General features: G+C 35.3%; 1 protein-coding gene across 1 annotated transcript; it reads right to left on the minus strand.

The window, feature by feature from the left end:
* Positions 1-4,008: 4,008 nt before the first annotated feature.
* LOC126865414 (zinc finger protein 286A-like) lies at positions 4,009-11,536 on the minus strand. Its single transcript, XM_050617868.1, has one exon. It carries the CDS (start codon positions 11,105-11,107, stop codon positions 9,713-9,715), a length of 1,395 nt encoding a protein of 464 aa, XP_050473825.1. The 5' UTR covers positions 11,108-11,536; the 3' UTR covers positions 4,009-9,712.
* Positions 11,537-19,049: the final 7,513 nt, after the last annotated feature.

The raw sequence follows: 19,049 nt of genomic DNA on the forward strand, positions 1-19,049 counted from the left end.
ATAAATACCATGCGAACAGGTTTACATAAAAATATATAAAAAATAACAGTACCAACTGACTTATGAGATCTTCGTGATTCAAAGTTTGATAAAACTTTGTTAACAAAAATTCACTCGACACGAAAGAAAGATGGTTTCTCAGGAATTTTGTCAAATCGGTATAAATACCATGCGAACAGGTTTACATAAAAATATATAAAAAATAACAGTACCAACTGACTTATGAGATCTTCATGATTCACAGTTTGATAAAACTTTGTTAACAAAAATTCACTCGACACGAAAGAAAGATGGTTTCTCAGGAATTTTGTCAAATCGGTATAAATACCATGGGAACAGGTTTACATAAAAATATATAAAAAATAACAGTACCAACTGACTTATGAGATCTTCGTGATTCAAAGTTTGATAAAACTTTGTTAATAAAAATTCATTCGACACGAAAGAAAGATGGTTTCTCAGGAATTTTGTCAAATCGGTATAAGTACCATGCGAACAGGTTTACATAAAAATATATAAAAAATAACAGTACCAACTGACTTATGAGATCTTCGTGATTCAAAGTTTGATAAAACTTTGTTAACAAAAATTCAGTCGACACGAAAGAAAGATGGTTTCTCAGGAATTGTGTCAAATCGGTATAAGTACCATGCGAACAGGTTTACATAAAAATATATAAAAAATAACAGTACCAACTGACTTATGAGATCTTCGTGATTCAAAGTTTGATAAGACTTTGTTAACAAAAATTCACTCGACACGAAAGCAAGATGGTTTCTCAGGAATTGTGTCAAATCGGTATAAATACCATGCGAACAGGTTTACATAAAAATATATAAAAAATAACAACAACTCAACTGCAATACTATATTATATAAATCAATTATTCAATATTTTATTACGAATAAGAAATATATGAGAGATAATTCCTTAAAAAATCTTCTACATTCTACACAGAGAGAAAGTGATTTTTTGGAAAAATTTGTCGAATCGACATGAACACCGTAGGAAGAAGCTCGCATAAGCGCACACGATCACACGTGTGGAGATAGATATGTGTGACATGGCGAGGGAGAGCTTCCCACGGGAGAAAGCGATTCTGAAAATTCTTCGAAGACACGTCGATAAAAGGACTATGCTGCTACACTCAAGAGAGCACTCGTCTTCGTCTCTCTTTTGCCAACGCTTTCTTATCCATCGCGCCGGGGAAATTGTATTTCGACCCGACGAATAGCAAAGCGAAGATGACAAAGTCACGAAAGAAAAATTACGAAATTGCTTGCTGCTGCAGTGGCGCACTCGGATACTTGGAAGAGGTGTATCTAACCTTTCTCGAATCGTAGCTTCTTCTCCGTTTCATCGATCGATCTACGATAGAAAGAGGAAAAACAAGAACAGAGGCCGAGGATAGGTAAGTGGATACTTCGATTTCCACTGGCACAGACCTTCTCGAATACCGGTGTGATCCTTTGACTACGTTAATGTGCTAGAAATGCACAGAAAATCGAATTCTTGTCGCCCAAAAGAGGAACCAAGGAAAGGGAGCTTTATGTAGATAAAGTACATAGTGCATTTCGTTTAGATCGAACGTCTAAATCAATTTAGATGTTGTTACCGAAGATAAGAAAGAACAATTACCAGGAGTTCACACGGTTCGAAGAATATTTTTATCTTTGTACATCGTTTCGTATATCGTATGAAAATCATGAATTTTCAATGAATCAATAATTTTGGTATACTGACTTTTATACATAACTTATCCATATACTTTCTTCGTATGTATAGGAAAAATGTTTCCTTTAGGATTCAACGAAACATAAACACGATCTAATACATTTTTCCGCACACCGATAGCTACCTTCTATAACGTGACGTTGTAGTCAACAGGCTTATCTTGACGTAGGCATCAAAAGAAGTTGAAGATGTTTATAAGCAGTAAAATATCCTTCCAAACATTAACTTTTAATTCTAATTCCTAATTCTTTTAATTCATAAGCGTCAGTACACTTTGTTCCTAGAAAAATGATCTTCATTTCTAACGTTCGTACCATTTCAATTCTCGTTCCATTTACTCAAATACCTGCCTAGGTACCTACATCTTATAACAGATTTCTAAGCCTATTTCATGGGCTGCAGTTTTCAATCGGTGTGAAAGATCTACCTCGTAATTCTTGACTGAAACAAAAAAGAGGATTAAATTATTATATATTATTCTTCTCGATGAACTAAAAAAGTTCGTCAAAAAGTTTATTCAAATAATTGTTATAGCACCTCAAAGTTTATTTTTTCTTTTTATAAAACACATTTTTTCTTTAAACCCGCCAAAATTTTTAATTTCACACTATTTTCTGCCTTTTTTTTTTTGGTTCATCGAGAAGAAAAATATATTATAATTTAATCCTCTTTTGGTCTTTCATTTCAGTCAAGAATTACGAGCTGCAGCCCATGAAATAGGCTTAGAAATCTGTTATAATTTTTTTTTACTTTAAAAAAATTTTTTTTATTCGTTAAATATATATAAAACCATACTCAAAATTCAATAACTTCATTTCTTTCTTTCCCTTCTAAAAAAAAGTCACAAAAAGACGCTGTTTTAGAACATTCTAATTCAGGACACCCCCTTAAGCAGGTGAAAAGCCTCGTAATGTATCTTTTTTTCTTCCACAAAAAGAAATCCTAACTTCTTCTAGCATTCGCGTCATTTATTATTTCAATTTCATAATCTTCCAGGATTCTTAAAACGTAATGAGAAAGAAAGTCCGCGCGAGAAAAATTAACGAGAACCTTCTGGGAACACGATGCAGTACGCGTAAGCCTTATTACGCGTACAAAAGAACAGGGGAATTCACGTACGATTTAAAGAGCCGATCGCGGAAGCGGGAATTTCGAAAAATCAGCTTCACGGATTTAATGGCCCCTGTTGAACGGCGAGGGCGCGACAGATCTCCTTATTCAGCCGGCACAAAGGCACCGCGCAGATTACAGAGCCAGCAATCCCTCTATGGATTCTACGGTGAGGCATTATGCTGGCACACGGGGCCAAGTAACGTCCAAGGGCATCATCCCTGGACAATACTGACTTCGATCACTCTATATCTATATCTTTTTTGTTGATCCTTACGCAATTTCCTTTGGATCAATGAAAATCAATCATCCTCGATATTGTGACTCTTAATTCGCAGACAGAATCTATCGGTAGATGAACAAGCAGTCGAGGATTTTATATCAATGGTATTCACACAACGATGGAAATTTGTTTGTTTTTGAAACCTATTTACTTGCAATCTCCTCCCATCTTTCTTCGCGTGGCGTCTACACTTATCGTAATATACTTCAAATGTATTGGGTTGTTTTGTATTGGCTGAAAAGTTTCTTTCGTTTTATGAGGAAATGATAGACGCACAAGATTTTTTGTTCTGTTGAGATAAACACCGCGACATTTCACAAACTTGGCTTCACGTTTGTACGAAGGTGCACTGTTGTAAAAAACACTGTTGTTTGCAAAAGAAAGATACTTTCCGGGCAACCTAATAATTGTAATTCACATTAATGTAGATCGACCTATACGATATCGATACCATAAATCGTGCAAGTTGTTCGTGCCATTGAAATACCTGAAAGTGCTATCCAGAAAAATATGAAAATGGTGATCTATTGCTGTGTGATTCATTGGATTACTTGATAGCTACTTCAGCCTTGATGCTACCAATAGGTGTATTTGTCAAGAATATCTGTATTTCTTGAGGATCGTTGCTGGTTTTGTCTGTTTTGATCTTCAAAATTTGCTAAATCTTCTGTGGAAACGATGCAAACGAACAAGAACGTGATAGTTTTTCATATGTGTTACGATTATGTAGATAATTGCGTTGACGCAACATGTGCGTCAATAGCAGCAAAAGTTAAGTTAAGATGCGAACGAAAACGCGTAACGTAAGCTAAAGCAACTCATCTTCATTGGAGTCATCGTATTCAATGGTAGAACAAAAATGATATATCGAGGAGGAAGTTGGAGGAAGGAAGGAAGAAATAATTATCGTGAACAAAATGCGAATGAATAATCTTCAAACAGAGATTCGCCTTCAAGATTCGTATATTTACGAGAAATGAAATTTTGATATATACAGATATGAACAGAAAATACATCTGGTGACTAGCCTACGTTACATACAATCAATTATACTTGCAGTTTCTTAAATGTGCGATGATACTCAGCTCACATGGACGCGGATCGTTATTATACATATTTATAGATACATGTGCATGTATCGCAGACAAGATTATTACAAACATTTTGTCGATTTTCCAATCAAAAATTTCGTACTTCTTCTTATCGATAATTTTTACATATTTAATCGTGATCTTTTATTACATCATGTATAGATAAACAAAAAGGAAAATGTGAACACGAAGTGCTTACTTTAATTTGATAGGTGACAACCTCTTTGATTCGCTTAAACACGCAACCTGTTGTGCTATCATGAATGCTGTTAGAGTTATAGCACCACGTATTAATCTTCCAAGTACGTAGGTATAATTCTTACATGCTCTTGCATATCGAGCTTCGGTTAAATAAAATATTCTTCGCTATGTACTATTTAAGTAAGACAACTTAATTCTAATCGCTTTCAACAGCGTATAAATAATTCGTTAAAAAATATATCACGCGATATAGCCGGACAAATTCTTTGTAACAATCTAACGCATACATATGTACATACGATCGCCTGATTCGTTGACTATCGTGTTACAGACACATAATTAACGACGATCAGAAGATATAACTACCTATACAGATAATTCGACTGCGGATATTTATGCAGATTCAGATGTCTGCGAACACGATTAAACAAATGGAATTTAATAAATATTCTACTTCGGATATCTTATATATATTTTCACATGTTACGTGTATCTTTACATCTTTAAATTATTATCACGTTATCCATAAATTAATATTTAGATAAAATATAATTATTTCCTAATAAAGCAGCGTTAGTCCAAGGGAAATAAAAAATAAAATAAATACATAAAAATCCGCAGTCTACGAATAATCGTTTGCCCCTTGTCGCTGATAAACTTCTCCATTTTTAAGTTCCTTTCATACACTTTCTAGAGATAGTATATATATTTGTATGCTTACTCACGACTAGTTCTGACTAGGCTTTGTTTAATTAACATTCACCGCGTTCATCTAGATACGTTTATCTTTTAACGGTGCCCTACTTTTTTTCGTTCGCCGGTTGGTCGTCGCTCGAATGTCTCGAGCTACAATCCACGTGTAATTATTTCACGATTTTCTACGTTTCCGAACGCTAATTAAATTTCATTATATCGGAATTATACATAGATGGCTATCCTTATGACATATACCTAAACCAGTCACTCGGTACAAGCTTCTCGTGATTGTTCTTCGTGATTTTTATTATCTACTTAATCTTAAAAAAGACACCTTCGCTCACTACTCTTCGACTAGATTATACTCTTTTATTCTAAATGAGTAGAATAAAGCAGAATGGAAAACTGAAAAAAAAAAGAACTAAACTGAATATTATTATACAACGTCGGTGACCCGAAACGATATTACGGTGATTGAACAAGCGTTTGATATTCTATATCAAATCTTTGGTGTTTTTTTTAATTATAAATCTTTTCCTAAAGAAATCATTGTATTCTATCTTAATATTAATTTACAATACAATAATACCGAACTAACGAATAATAATAGTAATAAAAGGATTTTGTGAAATTCTTTAATGAAAAAAATTGAAAGAATGTTTACAACGTTTCACTGTCACCTCAAGCCACCTTACTATGATGAAACCCAGTAATTAAGCGAAACGAGTGGCAAAGAACGATGGCAATAATAATAACGTGTACTATGATGTAACGATATTATCGTTCACACAAGTTGCCTTTCTTTGTTATGGGCGAAAAAATAATTTGTTATTAAATGTTTAAATATATGGAAAAAGGTGGGTCGTAGAATTTATATTCCGAGAACTGAACATCGTTTTGCTCGTTCGAAATAATTTGATAGATGCAACGTTTCGATTAACTACGAATTTTCAATCAATATGTGTTTCTATCTAAATAATACATGTTATCGGAGTACGTTTTAGAACAGTGAATACATTCTCATTCTCTAACTAGATACAACTGCTACGATTTGGCAATGATCGTTAAACTATGCTGTCTGAGTAGAGACTAGAAGCAACTCTTTATTACACGCAGCCGTACATACTAACTCGGACGATCATATTCACGCAAAATTGAAATACACTATGTAGTCACTGAATTTACTGAATCGAGAAATTTTCCTATGGTACTTCCCTCCCATGTTGACTTTTTCATCTATGACATGACAACACGTGTAATTCCTTATTAGCAAATATCTTCCCTTTTACTAATGGCTTTTTCGTTTAGTTACTGTCAGCTCTCTTTTGCTTCAATGTATCGTTATATTTTTATAAAAAGTATTACTAACCCTTTGCACTTCTATGTCGAGTGTGAGTTTTTATCTCCTTTGTCGAGTCCCACTCGACATTCTTTCATGTTCACCTTTTGTTGTGAAACGTGCGAAAGGAAACCAGGATTGCATCCTGGAAATTGCTTCAAGATATATCACACACTTAAAAATTACAAAATACAACAATACTGTGAACAAAACTGGTATTTAAGTGAATTTGTTTCTTCCTTTACCTATTCAAATCGTCTTATTTTTTAGTTAGAATAAATTTCAAATAAAATACTTAAAAGCGTTGGAAGTCGATGGTAACGAAATTGAAATAAAATTCGGAGTGCAAAGGGCTAAGATGCAGTTTCATTTGCTATGAACGAAATAAACGTATTTATTTTCCTCTCATTGGGAAATATAATTTACAAAGTAGACAAAAATTTCTTTTATCTACCAAACGATATAACGAACACTATACTTCGCGTATTTTTGCGTTTTCGAATTTCTCATAATTGCATTAAAATTCGCAGAATTTAATGGCAAATATTGAATGATTCAGGACTACTATACATGCAATTCTGTCACTATAAAACATACCAACGATTTAATAACATTTTCCCTCCTACATCTATTTACGATTAATAAGAAATAATACACGATATGCATTACAGTGGCTGTTTGATTAGAAATTTATCCACGAAATATCCACTGAATCTAATTTACTTAATCTTACAACTTACTTAATCCTACATTAAAAGTAATCAACGAGTAGTTGATAACCCTGTCGACTAGATACGCGCTAATTCGATCGCCTTAAATATCTTTGATATTTTGCTGTATGATCACGATTCACTCGATTCGATGAGTCCAATCAGCGAGTTAAGTTAAATTTATAACGCTAAGGAATACTTATCAGAATAACGTACGTCCTCTTAACACGTCGGCTGTCACGCCAGTTCTATGTATTTTCAATCAATAAACTTTCATTCGCGCAAAGTATTAGATCCGATTTACTCATTTTTTCCTCCAACAATGTTATCCAAGATATTCACGTTGTTAAACAGTTTTCAGCCCGTGATCTTTATCTTATTTTAATCATTCTGAAACAGCAATTCTCAACCATTATCAACTATGGATACAGAGGTGTGCAGCAAAAATTTTCAGACACGCGATACCTAACGTATAACCAATCGGTTTCTGATCGACTCTCTTTTCAAAGGATCGTCAAATAAAAAGAACGACGATGGTCAAAACGATAGCCTTGTCTCCGATCAAATATATCTATTTATCATAGCTTTTAGTCTGTGGCAAAATTTTAGCAATTAGTCTATGCGTGCCATAAGATGAAAAGGATGGAAGATCGCTGTTCTAAAGAATTTAGTAACGTGGCTCACCGATGGCCACCGTGACAGGCAACGTGTTAACTTAGGATGAAAGATGGGGAATCGTCGCCTTGGATAAATATTACAACACAGATAAATTGCCAGCTAGGTATATGTACACGCACAGTCACGCTTTATAACCGACCTCTCTCTACTATCTACAGATTTACATCGCACGCAACATCGTATTAACCTTGCTGCTTCGCTACTTCTAATTCTATGCAAATTTACAGTCCGATTCGGCCCTCGTGCCATTCGTAAGCACACACGTTAGTATTTAACTGTTCCGTTGCAACGGCTGTTATTGTCTCGAGTTTTGGAGAAGCAAAATTTTATTGGTAAACGAAAAGTTGTCAGTGAAATTTTTTCTTGGTTTCTTTAACGCGATTCCGTTAGGTTGTTCCATAAGATTGGTCGTTTTCTCTGTTGTTACTTATTTTTCCTATTTGTCAAATATTGCCTATTTATATTTGTTTTTTTTTTCATTCATTAAAAAATCGTCTAGTTTTCTTTCATCCGTTTTCTAGTTCTCTTAATTTTATTAATTACTACGTAGTTTTTAGTAGGAGATATTTTCGTCGAAGATTAATAAGAAACGGAGATTTTTGAAATTTCGCGAAAGAAGAGTAAATAGAAGCAAGTGAAATAAATTGAAAAAAGAAACAAACATAATTTCTAGATGAGAAGAGGTGAGAAGACGAGGGAATTTACGATTGATCTCACAATGATTCTTCGCAATTTCCTGCCAAATTTTGTTATCGAAAAGCGACAAAATTTATGAAACGACCTAATAGATATCATAATCGATGTTCCTTAAAAAAAAAAAGATTGAATTATTATAGAAATTCTGAAATTGATCGTTAGCTGTACTTTACGATTGTGCGTCGTAATATCGTCCCGAATTATTGATAACTGAAATTTCGCCGTCAGTAAAATGTCTACAATCACGATTGAAATTTACGCTTGTTTCGTTCTGTTGTTTTTAAAAGCAATATTCTCAGCTGCTGCAAAATCTTTTTATCGGTAGTAACACACTCTATCGTTTGATAAATTTTATCATGATATGAAGTAGGATATTTTATACCTTACTATAAAACTTATGAAACTCCAAGATATGTGCAATCTATTAATGAATAAGTTTATATAAAAAAATACGATAAGCGTATCGGAATATGAAACATATTTACGTAATGAAAATAAATTTAGCATAAAGGTTAAAAAATCACTGTATAGTTGAAAATATATACAAAACCTTTCAGGCGTTATATAAATCGAAATATTCAGTTTTCGAAAGAAAATTCTCAATCCTCGACCGACGTATTCTCCAACATAATGACTATATAACGCGTACAGAGAAGAATGTCGTATTAAATTTTGCTTTCGCTATTATTTACTAATCAAATAACACGTTACTCCTTCCCTCTTGCATCATTCCCTGTATACGACACCGGTTGAGTTACACGCTCCAAGAAAAAAAAAAAAGAAAAAAACCTATCCTTTAAGAAAAGTCTATTCCATTAATGAAATATTAACATAAAATTGCACGTGTTACGATTCTAAAGAAAAATACAAAACTAGAAAAATAAAAAATAAAAAGAAGAACAAAATTTATCCCATTACTATATAATATGAAACTTAAAAAAATGCCAGAAATACCCTATGACAACAAGAACAAAGGGGAATGCAAAGATAATATATCAACTGCTCTTTATCATATCTCCAACCAAGCAACTATAAAAAAATTCGAAAAAAATTCTCAAACGTTAGATTGCGAAAAAATAGAGCCCTCCACTAGGAGACTCGGTCTTTACAAATCAAGGCCGAATCTCCAGTAGAGTCCTGGTCTTCTGGGCAAGGGTCTCGCGGGGAACTGGTGTCAGGGGATCTCGGTGTTCAACGTACCCTTGGAAACCACCTGAACGACGTCAGTCTTACCAACAGCTCCTCCTTGCTCCAACACCACGTTATTGTTGTTGTGATTGTTGTTGTTGTTGGTCTCTGGATGTTGACTGGCTAGGTGTTTCCTCAGCGCTGCTTGCCTGGTGAACTTCGCGTCGCACCTGGTGCACGATATCTCGATACTTCCGGTAGACGACGAATGTTCTCCGTTGGCCAGTCTTGGTTTATGCCAGCGTCTGTGAGAGGCCAAATTCGCCGGACACGAGAATCTCTTGTCGCATTCTGGACATCTGTACTCGACGTGGGCTATCCTGGAGCACCTGTGCTGGGCCAACTGGAACGCGTCCTCGTGCAATTGCCTGCAGAGCTTGCACTGATAAGGGCCAAGCCTGTTCTCGATCTTAGCTAGCTCCGCTCGCGCCTCCTCGGTGACTTCAACGATGTTGAATGCCGGATCGATGTCTCCGGTGACTACAGCCTCGTCCGGGCCCAAAATCACGGTACCCGACACCGGGCTACTGGTATCCTCGTCGAATTTCAATCTTCTAGCGTGCTTCTTTTTGGGTCTCTGAAGAAGCTTCTCGGTGGAACTGGATCTGGAGCTACTAGACGCGACGTTGTTGTTGCTGGTCGTCGAGGCTGGACTCGAGTCCTCCTCTCTTACTTTTCGTCTTGGACATTGCGGAGGCGACGGTGTGCTCGGAGGAGTCATGGGAGCGTGCTGCATCCCTTGCAGGTGATGCTGCGGCGTTAGAAGAAGCTGCTGGTGGTAGCCTTGTACCGATTGAAGGTGACTAGGACTGGTTAATAGAAGCTTCTGATTGTGCGTGTAATACTTGGAAGCGATCTCGTTCGAGCTTGAACCAAAGGGAGCTAGTCTGGTGGCCTCTTCCAAAGTGCAGGCTTTGACCGTTGGTTCCGGAGTTTGCAGTGGTTCTTTCTTGGAAAGTAGCTCGTAACTGGAATGACTGTGCACCGAGGAACTTCGTGGAACCGTGTCGAAGTCGTCGACCACCAGGGGACTCGTTTCGTCGCTGTTCCTTCCGTACCCGGTGTTTTCCAATTCTTTCTGCACATCGTCCAACGTTCTCTGATCTTTCTTGGAATCTACGAGATCTTCGGTTTTCGGCGTGATCGGTGTAGGCGGAGGTTTCAGAGACAGATCCAGGGGACACGGGGTAGACGATCTGGACAAGTCCCAGTTTTGAAGAACGTGATGATCGGGAACCCTGGAGTAGGTGGGAGGGTTCTCCATAGGAATGTGCCAACTGGTAGCCGCGCCGTACGAATGCTGGTGGATCTCGTCACCGTAGTAACCCAGATAATTCAACCCAGGGGCCAGGAACGCCCGTGGCAACGAACTGTGCAACATACTGACGTTCGTCTCTGCCAAATGTCTCTTTTCTTACGTTTCTCCTTAGACGAACCATATATTCGATATTTCAACCGTTTCCATTTTACGTTGATTAATAATTCTTAGAAACACTGGGATCTTCTCTAACGTGCACAATGCAGTCTCCTACCAACGTTCTTCATCTAATAATTCTGCGACTCACGATGTCCGATGATCGCTAATCTTTCACTCGTCAAACAGATGGTGAGTTTCTCGATGTCTTATCAATTGATAATTCTACAACGATTAGACGACGTCCGATGATTTTTCAATATATTTGTTTCTCACTTGGCGAACAGATGGGATTTCTTGACGATTTTAAAGACTTGTCAAAGATTTTTCCGATATTTTCCAGTATATAAGACACGCTATCTGCTCCCTCGACGGCTGAACGCCGTTTGACAGAAGTACGCGAGTCGAACCTCTGGTATATTCGAACGCTCCGCCCGGGAGCCGCGTCTCGCTTTGTTTCCTATTGGTCGACCGATCTCCGGCCTCCTACCCCCACCACTGTGCATATTTGCCACCACTCCGGTGGAATTCTGGCGCGTGCTCATGTAAACACTCACCGCCCCGTCCAACCGCCTGACTAATGAATGTATATCTCCTACGCCGCTGTACCGTGGCCTCTCCACTGGAGAACGATGTCGTTCCTGTCGATTCTTTAATAGAGAATGCTACCCTTTAAACGGATCCCTTCCCCAACGTTATTTCCTTCCGACGAGCTTTCTTCGAGCCTGCACGGATTCAATATGGTGAATTTATTGGAGGTTAGGTTGATGGCGAGTCGATTGGCTGTGTTCGTGGAAATGCATGGTTTTGGGGAACGTACTGGCGCAAAAGTGAGATTTAATTGTTTAGATAAATAATTGTTAGCCCGTTAGAATGTTATAGCGTTGAATACGAGAATGTTAGGATACTGTATGACATTAGAATGTTAGAATGTTATGGAATACTAGTATGTTAGAAGGTTAGAATGTTAGAATGTTAGAATGTTATGGAATATTAGAGTGTTAGAATGTCGTAGAATGTTAGGAGGTTAGAATGTCAGAATGTTATAGAATATGAGAATGTTAGAATGTTATAGCATATTAGAATGTTAAAACGTTATAGAATATCGGAAGGTTAAAACGTTATAGAATATCGGAATATTAGAATGTTATAGAATGTTAGAATGTCGTAGAATGTTAGAAGGTTAGAATGTTAGAATGTTATAGGATATTAGAATGTTAGAATGTTATGGAATGTTAAAAAGTTAAAACGTTATAGAACATCGGAATGTTGCAATGTTATAGGATGTTAGAATATTAAAACGTTATAGAATATCGGAAGGTTAAAACGTTATAGAATATCGGAATATTAGAATGTTATAGGATATTAGAATGTTAGAATGTTATAGAATGTTAGAATGTCGTAGAATGTTAAGAAGGTTAGAATGTTAGAATGTTATAGGATATTAGAATGTTAGAATGTTATGGAATATTAAAATGTTGAAACGTTATAAAATATCGGAATGTTAGAATATTATAGAATATTAGAACGTTAAAACGTTATAAAATATCGGAATGTTAGAATGTTATAAGAATATTAGAACGTTAAAACATTATAGAACGTCGGAATGTTACAATGTTATAGCATATTAGAATGTTAAAACGTTATAGAATATCGGAATGTTAAAATGTTATAGGATATTAGAATGTTAGAATGTTATAGAATGTTAGAATGTCGTAGAATGTTAAGAAGGTTAGAATGTTAGAATGTTATAGGATATTAGAATGTTAGAATGTTATGGAATGTTAAAATGTTAAAACGTTATAGAACATCGGAATATTACAATGTTATAGGATGTTAGAATATTAAAACGTTATGGAATATCGGAAGGTTAAAACGTTATAGAATATCGGAATGTTAGAATGTTATAGGATATTAGAGTGTTAGAATATTATAGTGTTAGAATGTCGTAGAATGTTAGAAGGTTAGAATGTTAGAATGTTATAGGATATTAGAATGTTAGAATGTTATGGAATGTTAAAATGTTAAAACGTTATAGAACATCGGAATATTACAATGTTATAGGATGTTAGAATATTAAAACGTTATGGAATATCGGAAGGTTAAAACGTTATAGAACATCGGAATATTACAATGTTATAGGATATTAGAGTGTTAGAATATTATAGTGTTAGAATGTCGTAGAATGTTAGAAGGTTAGAATGTTAGAATGTTATAGGATATTAGAATGTTAGAATGTTATGGAATGTTAAAATGTTAAAACGTTATAGAACATCGGAATATTACAATGTTATAGGATGTTAGAATATTAAAACGTTATGGAATATCGGAAGGTTAAAACGTTATAGAACATCGGAATATTACAATGTTATAGGATATTAGAATGTTAGAATGTTATGGAATATTAAAATGTTAAAACGTTATAAAATATCGGAATGTTAGAATGTTAGATATAGTTACTAGAATATTGAAATTAGATAGATTGTTGTGTGATTGATATTGTTATGTGACTGTTAAGCAATTAGTAGATCCGTCTGCAACCTTCTTTTTATTCACATGCGGTTCTTTTCAATTTTCCGTATTTTAAAGTCTCCCAAAATTCTTGAATGCTCTTCCAAGTTTCTAAGACATCATCCAATAGTTTTTATCGATACCTATATTATATTACGTTACCTTAACTTTTTCAAGCAGACCAAAATTTTAAACAAGGACATGGAGAAAATGAAAAATTACTTGAAACATTGGTCGAAAACGACCCAATATGCAAATGAAAGGTGAAGTTAGGAAATGAGATCTGTGCACGTTGCACCAAGCTGAAAATTTAGTGGCTCTGACTTTTTAAATAGCTGAAATAATTAAAAACTTTTACACTAATAAATCCATTTTGTTCTCTTGAGATAAACAAACGCGACGTTTCACAGACTTGGTTTTACATTTCTATGAAGGTGCACTGTTGTAAAAAACACGTTTGCAAAAGAAAGACACTTTCCGGACAACCTAATATCTAAATAATAGGTATCGACCTACTGTATAGATTGCTGTAAAATTAAGAGAATTATAAATGAGAAACTATTGGTTTTGAAAAATTAACGATATAGGATGTCCAAAGTTTACAATGAAAGATTTGTTCGACGCTAGATACCATTAATAGATTGAGATAAATTATTGAACCTACATAGTGAACCATTCACGACACTTTTTGAGTTCGTCATTCTTATTTCTATTCTCTATCTTGTTCGAATAGAAATTATTAATGGCATTTATAAATACGCGTTGAAATGAAGTAGCCTAAGATCGAATAACCCGATTCAAATTTAATACGTTTCGATTCGATATACATTTATCGAATTATATAGGTGCCATTTTCTTCCACAACCTTTCTCCATCTTTCACGCAATTTGAATATTTCATGCTTCTAGAACCTCTCAGGTTTTTCGGTGAGAAACATTTCAATATGATCTTTCGTGCCGACAAAATTCCTGAAAAATCGGAACGAACCTTCCGAGGGCAACTTAATATTATTCGGTCATTTGTAGAACGATTTTTCCGAGATTTTCTTTTTTCTCGGCGTGTCAATGAAACTCGTTATGTGTGAAAGACAATTTAGCGTGAATGGCCGCCAGCGACAAAGACCAAAATTAATTATTCATTTTCTCATTTCATCGGTGTTTTGCCATTGAGTCAACTTTGACGCACGAGGAACGCGTTTAACTGCGAAAATGAGAAACGAAGAGACGAGTGAAGTACGAGCAATTTCATAAAACTTAGGAAACGTTAAAACGTGAAAGAAACGTTAAAACGTTCGAACCAATTAATCGTCAAAATTATCCATCGGTAAGGACAACAACTTTACGGCGATTTCGTTGATTGTCGATTGTCGTTGGTCTGGCGAACGTCTTGACGAGACCTCAACTGGCTCTCGTGCAATTACAGTGGCCGATTGTCCGGCCTGAACGGTTCCCAAGGGTGAGGATTAACTGGCAAAATCGGCTGAAGCCTCTACACGTTCACACGTAAGTCCATTGACGTCGACATGGAAACGCGGCCTCGTTGCATGGTGAATCCATCAGCAACGTAAAATTATTTATGACGATTAATTGAACATACTCCGCAGCTAATTTAGTAAGAAGATCAAGAGATTACGATGCGGTCACGGAATCACTGGCTGTCGCCACTTTTATTTCGCTTTTTATGTATAGCTACGTATTTCAGATGTTGATGCTGTAATACAGTTAATAAATTTTTAACAAAGAGAATGAACTGAAGAGTTTTTATTTTCGTTTCTTTTTTTTTTTTTTTTTTTTTTTTGGTTAAGAATATAGTACCATTGTTTTCTAGTAATTATGATTAGGTATGGGATTAGCCTATGCAGAAGAAAACGGGAGGTGATCCTTTAGCCGCAAAGCAAGAGGAGTGTGAAATAAAAAAAAAAAAAAAAATGAAAAACAAGGAATGAGTAATTATATTTTAAATATAATTCGCTCTGTTATCACTTTTTGTCGTCTTTTTTTTTTTTCTTAAGGATAGAATTACTCGATTTTGCGTAGAGAAATTACCTACTTATATTTGTCATTTGGAAAAAATTCCAAACTCTGGTAATGAACTATGTATAAATGTTATTTTTTACGAAGATTTTATTGGCGAAGCGTGTAAATATTGAATAAAATTTGAATCCCATCGTTATTTAAAATTGATAGGTAAATCTGCTTATAAAACAGTTCCAAAATTATACCGATGAAATAATCAATATTTTTATATATGTAATTTGTTTGGAACGAAACATATCTCTGTGTTACTTCTCTCATTTCATTTATTCCCTATAATCTTTAATGCTCTCGTAACACTTCGCCGCGCGATTCATTTTGGACGCGACGTGGACAACTCATTCTTCTAATCTCGTCGTTACAAAGACTGCTGATGTTTCGGCGTTAAGAAAAAAAGAATTTTAAACACCAGAAAATACATATAATATACAAAAATACACAGAATATTCAAACTTACACCTACCAGTTAAAAGTTGCAAATTGTGAGTGTGAGAATAACTTATTTTAGCTTTTCAAACTATCTAATTAACTACTAATTAATCTGCCAAATAAATGTAACTAATCAATAAAACAATATATTTTTAACATTTATTCTGCCCTTAAATTTGTCAAAATGGTAAGCGTCGGAAATCCGTAGCTGGTAAATGTTCAAAACTTTGCTTCTATCGAAAATTTATTTATCGATGCTTTAAGACAACATAGCTAGTTCAAACGTTTTCCACTTTTCCATTTGCTTTCCACTTCATCCCATTTCGTTCATCCTTTAAAACACTTTGTCTGCCACGTCGAAATCACACGTTTCGCTGAGGACGCCACGGGAGTATTTTTATTATTCAAAAAATATAATGGCAAAATAATAATAAATTGATGATGCAAGACAACATCCTTCCCCAATGGACCGTTTATTTTATTGGCGACCACGAGTGACCACCATGGCGCCTTGGTAACAGTTTGATAGCGACATATTATAACAAGGTTTCGTTTATTTCAACAAACCATTCGCACCCGTTATTTCGTCGTAAGCAAAACGTGCAGAATATATTGTTGAAACGTGTAGAAGATATTAGTAAACAGTATTTGCTCATTCTATATGTCGGAGATGAAAGGACACCGGAGCCTTCCCTCTGGAACCTCGGGAAAATCCGTAAAATTGCAATTAAAGTTCACAGTCGTAATTAAACAATTTGCCGTCATCCTGCCCAATTGTACTTGTTTGCGATTTTTTATAATAAACTTGGGCCCAAGGGAACCATCAGTCCCCGAACGTAGCCGCTGTCAACGGGACGGGCGCTTCGTCTAACAAAGGTGTGGAGTGGTAGTATGACCCTCATTAGAAGAAATACCCATAGAGGTACTTTTTTTTTATTTATTTATTAAAATTACAATCAATTCTCGCGTTGAGAATTTTCAGTAATTTTTCTGGCGTGGCGCAGTGACATGGCTGATTATTTATAATAAGTTAGTACTTATTATAGATAAGTATGTCGGGGATGAAAGGACACCGGGGCCTTCCCCTGGAACTTCGGGAAAATCCGTAAAATCGTAATTAAAGTTTACAGTCGTAATTAAACATTTTGCCGTCATCCTGCCCAATTGTACTTGTTTGTGATTTGTGATAATAAACTTGGGCCCAAGGCGACCATCAGTCGCCGAACGAAGATCCAAAATTCTCAACAAAAATGTTAAACAGTTAGGATCAAAAATTGCTAAGAATCGGACCAAAAAGGTGACCACCTATTGTCCAGATTGTATTGATGAGCCACATTTATGTTTAAAGTATTTTAACACGGTGCACCGTTAGATGCAAGATTTGTTCTCATTTTTTTTTTTTTTTTTTATCGATGTTCCAATGAAAATGTTTAATCGTTCAATGGGGCACTTTTTATTTCAAAGTATCTTCTATTTATCGATTATATTCAAAATACCTTAACTGTCAATTTTCATTCAATTTTTACAATTGTAAGAAGTTCAAGCGCTCCGGTCACCAATGACCGTGGCACTCAAAGTATTAAATGTTTCTTAATTAAGAATAAACGACCGGCATCCGTTCGATATCATTCTTCATGCCAATGTTTATATGAAAACATATATGAAAATTTATACGAAACATCGAAAACACGCGAATCGATCGCGTATTTGCACGGGGGAATAAGTTTCAAAATTTCATGCCGGACGCAATCATTCTATTGGCTGAAGGTACGAAAACAAATGGCAAATGATCCATTATTACGTGCAAACATCGCGTGGACTAATACCGCTTGCGGTAGCCATAAAATATAGGTATTAACGTGGAATAAGTCGGTCGATACGGATTTGCCATGATTATTTGATACTCCGTGAAACATTTTACCACGTGTTGCACTCTCCGCTGCCGACTACGTATGCATGAACGTCTGAAAACACCGTGACGCGTTCGATACTCGAATTACAGAGCGCTAAAACCTCGCTTCTCCATATTCTGCTCACATATACAGGCACCCGAATGGAATGGGTTACCCTATACGCGAAAATCTGCTTGATAATAGTTCAACATTTCCCGTTACTCGCTTCTATAACACTGTTTACTTTTTGATCATGTACCGTGTTTCATTATTTTTGTAAAAGAATTCAAGCTTTTTGTTCATTTAATTTATATAGAAGCTGAAAAGTCATTATCTTGTATCTTGGAATATTCAAATACGGATTTCAGAAAGTTTTGCTATTCGAGGCCACGTTCGATCGAAGAATTAATACGTGCATTAGACTGAGACGTTCCGCATAGCAGAAATTAACAATTATTTTTTAACCTGAACACTATATCTGCCCAACTTTGCCAAGTAATAAAGAATCCTAATTTACCGTGACGTTCTCTAACAAAAAATCTCGTGTACCTTTTTAATGAAGCGTTCATAAATTTCTGTTTATCTAATATTCTTTTCTTATTTTTACTTATACATGAGGGAAAAGTGCAAAATATCTTGTATAATCATATTTTCCCTTACGCTCGATCTTCTTTTAATGTACATTAACCCTATATAAATCTCTGACTCAACCAATTGTGTAATTAATCCAAGTCTGTACAAAAAAACACTTTCATGTTCATATTCAATAAACTACTTTCCAAAGATCTTCATACTTCATACTTTTAGAACGATTAGTATATAATACAAAATATTATGTTTTACGCGTTAGGAACCAATAGAATGCAATAAAATACAATACCAATTCCAGTTCGACGTATTACCATAAATAATTAATATCACATTAGCCAACCAATTCTTCCCACCTACAAAATCATCCAAATTTAATATGTAACCAGTTTCTACAACCTCTTAAAACATTCACCTGCACTTCATAAAATATACATCCAGTCCTCTTTACATTAA

This window comes from Bombus huntii, chromosome 5 (assembly GCF_024542735.1).
Source record: "Bombus huntii isolate Logan2020A chromosome 5, iyBomHunt1.1, whole genome shotgun sequence".
In the NCBI taxonomy this organism is placed as follows: domain Eukaryota; kingdom Metazoa; phylum Arthropoda; class Insecta; order Hymenoptera; family Apidae; genus Bombus; species Bombus huntii.

What these genes read in the sequence shown, in the direction of transcription:
- LOC126865414 (XM_050617868.1), bottom strand. Translation starts at nt 11,107, where the DNA reads ATGTTGCACAGTTCGTTGCCACGGGCGTTCCTGGCCCCTGGGTTGAAT.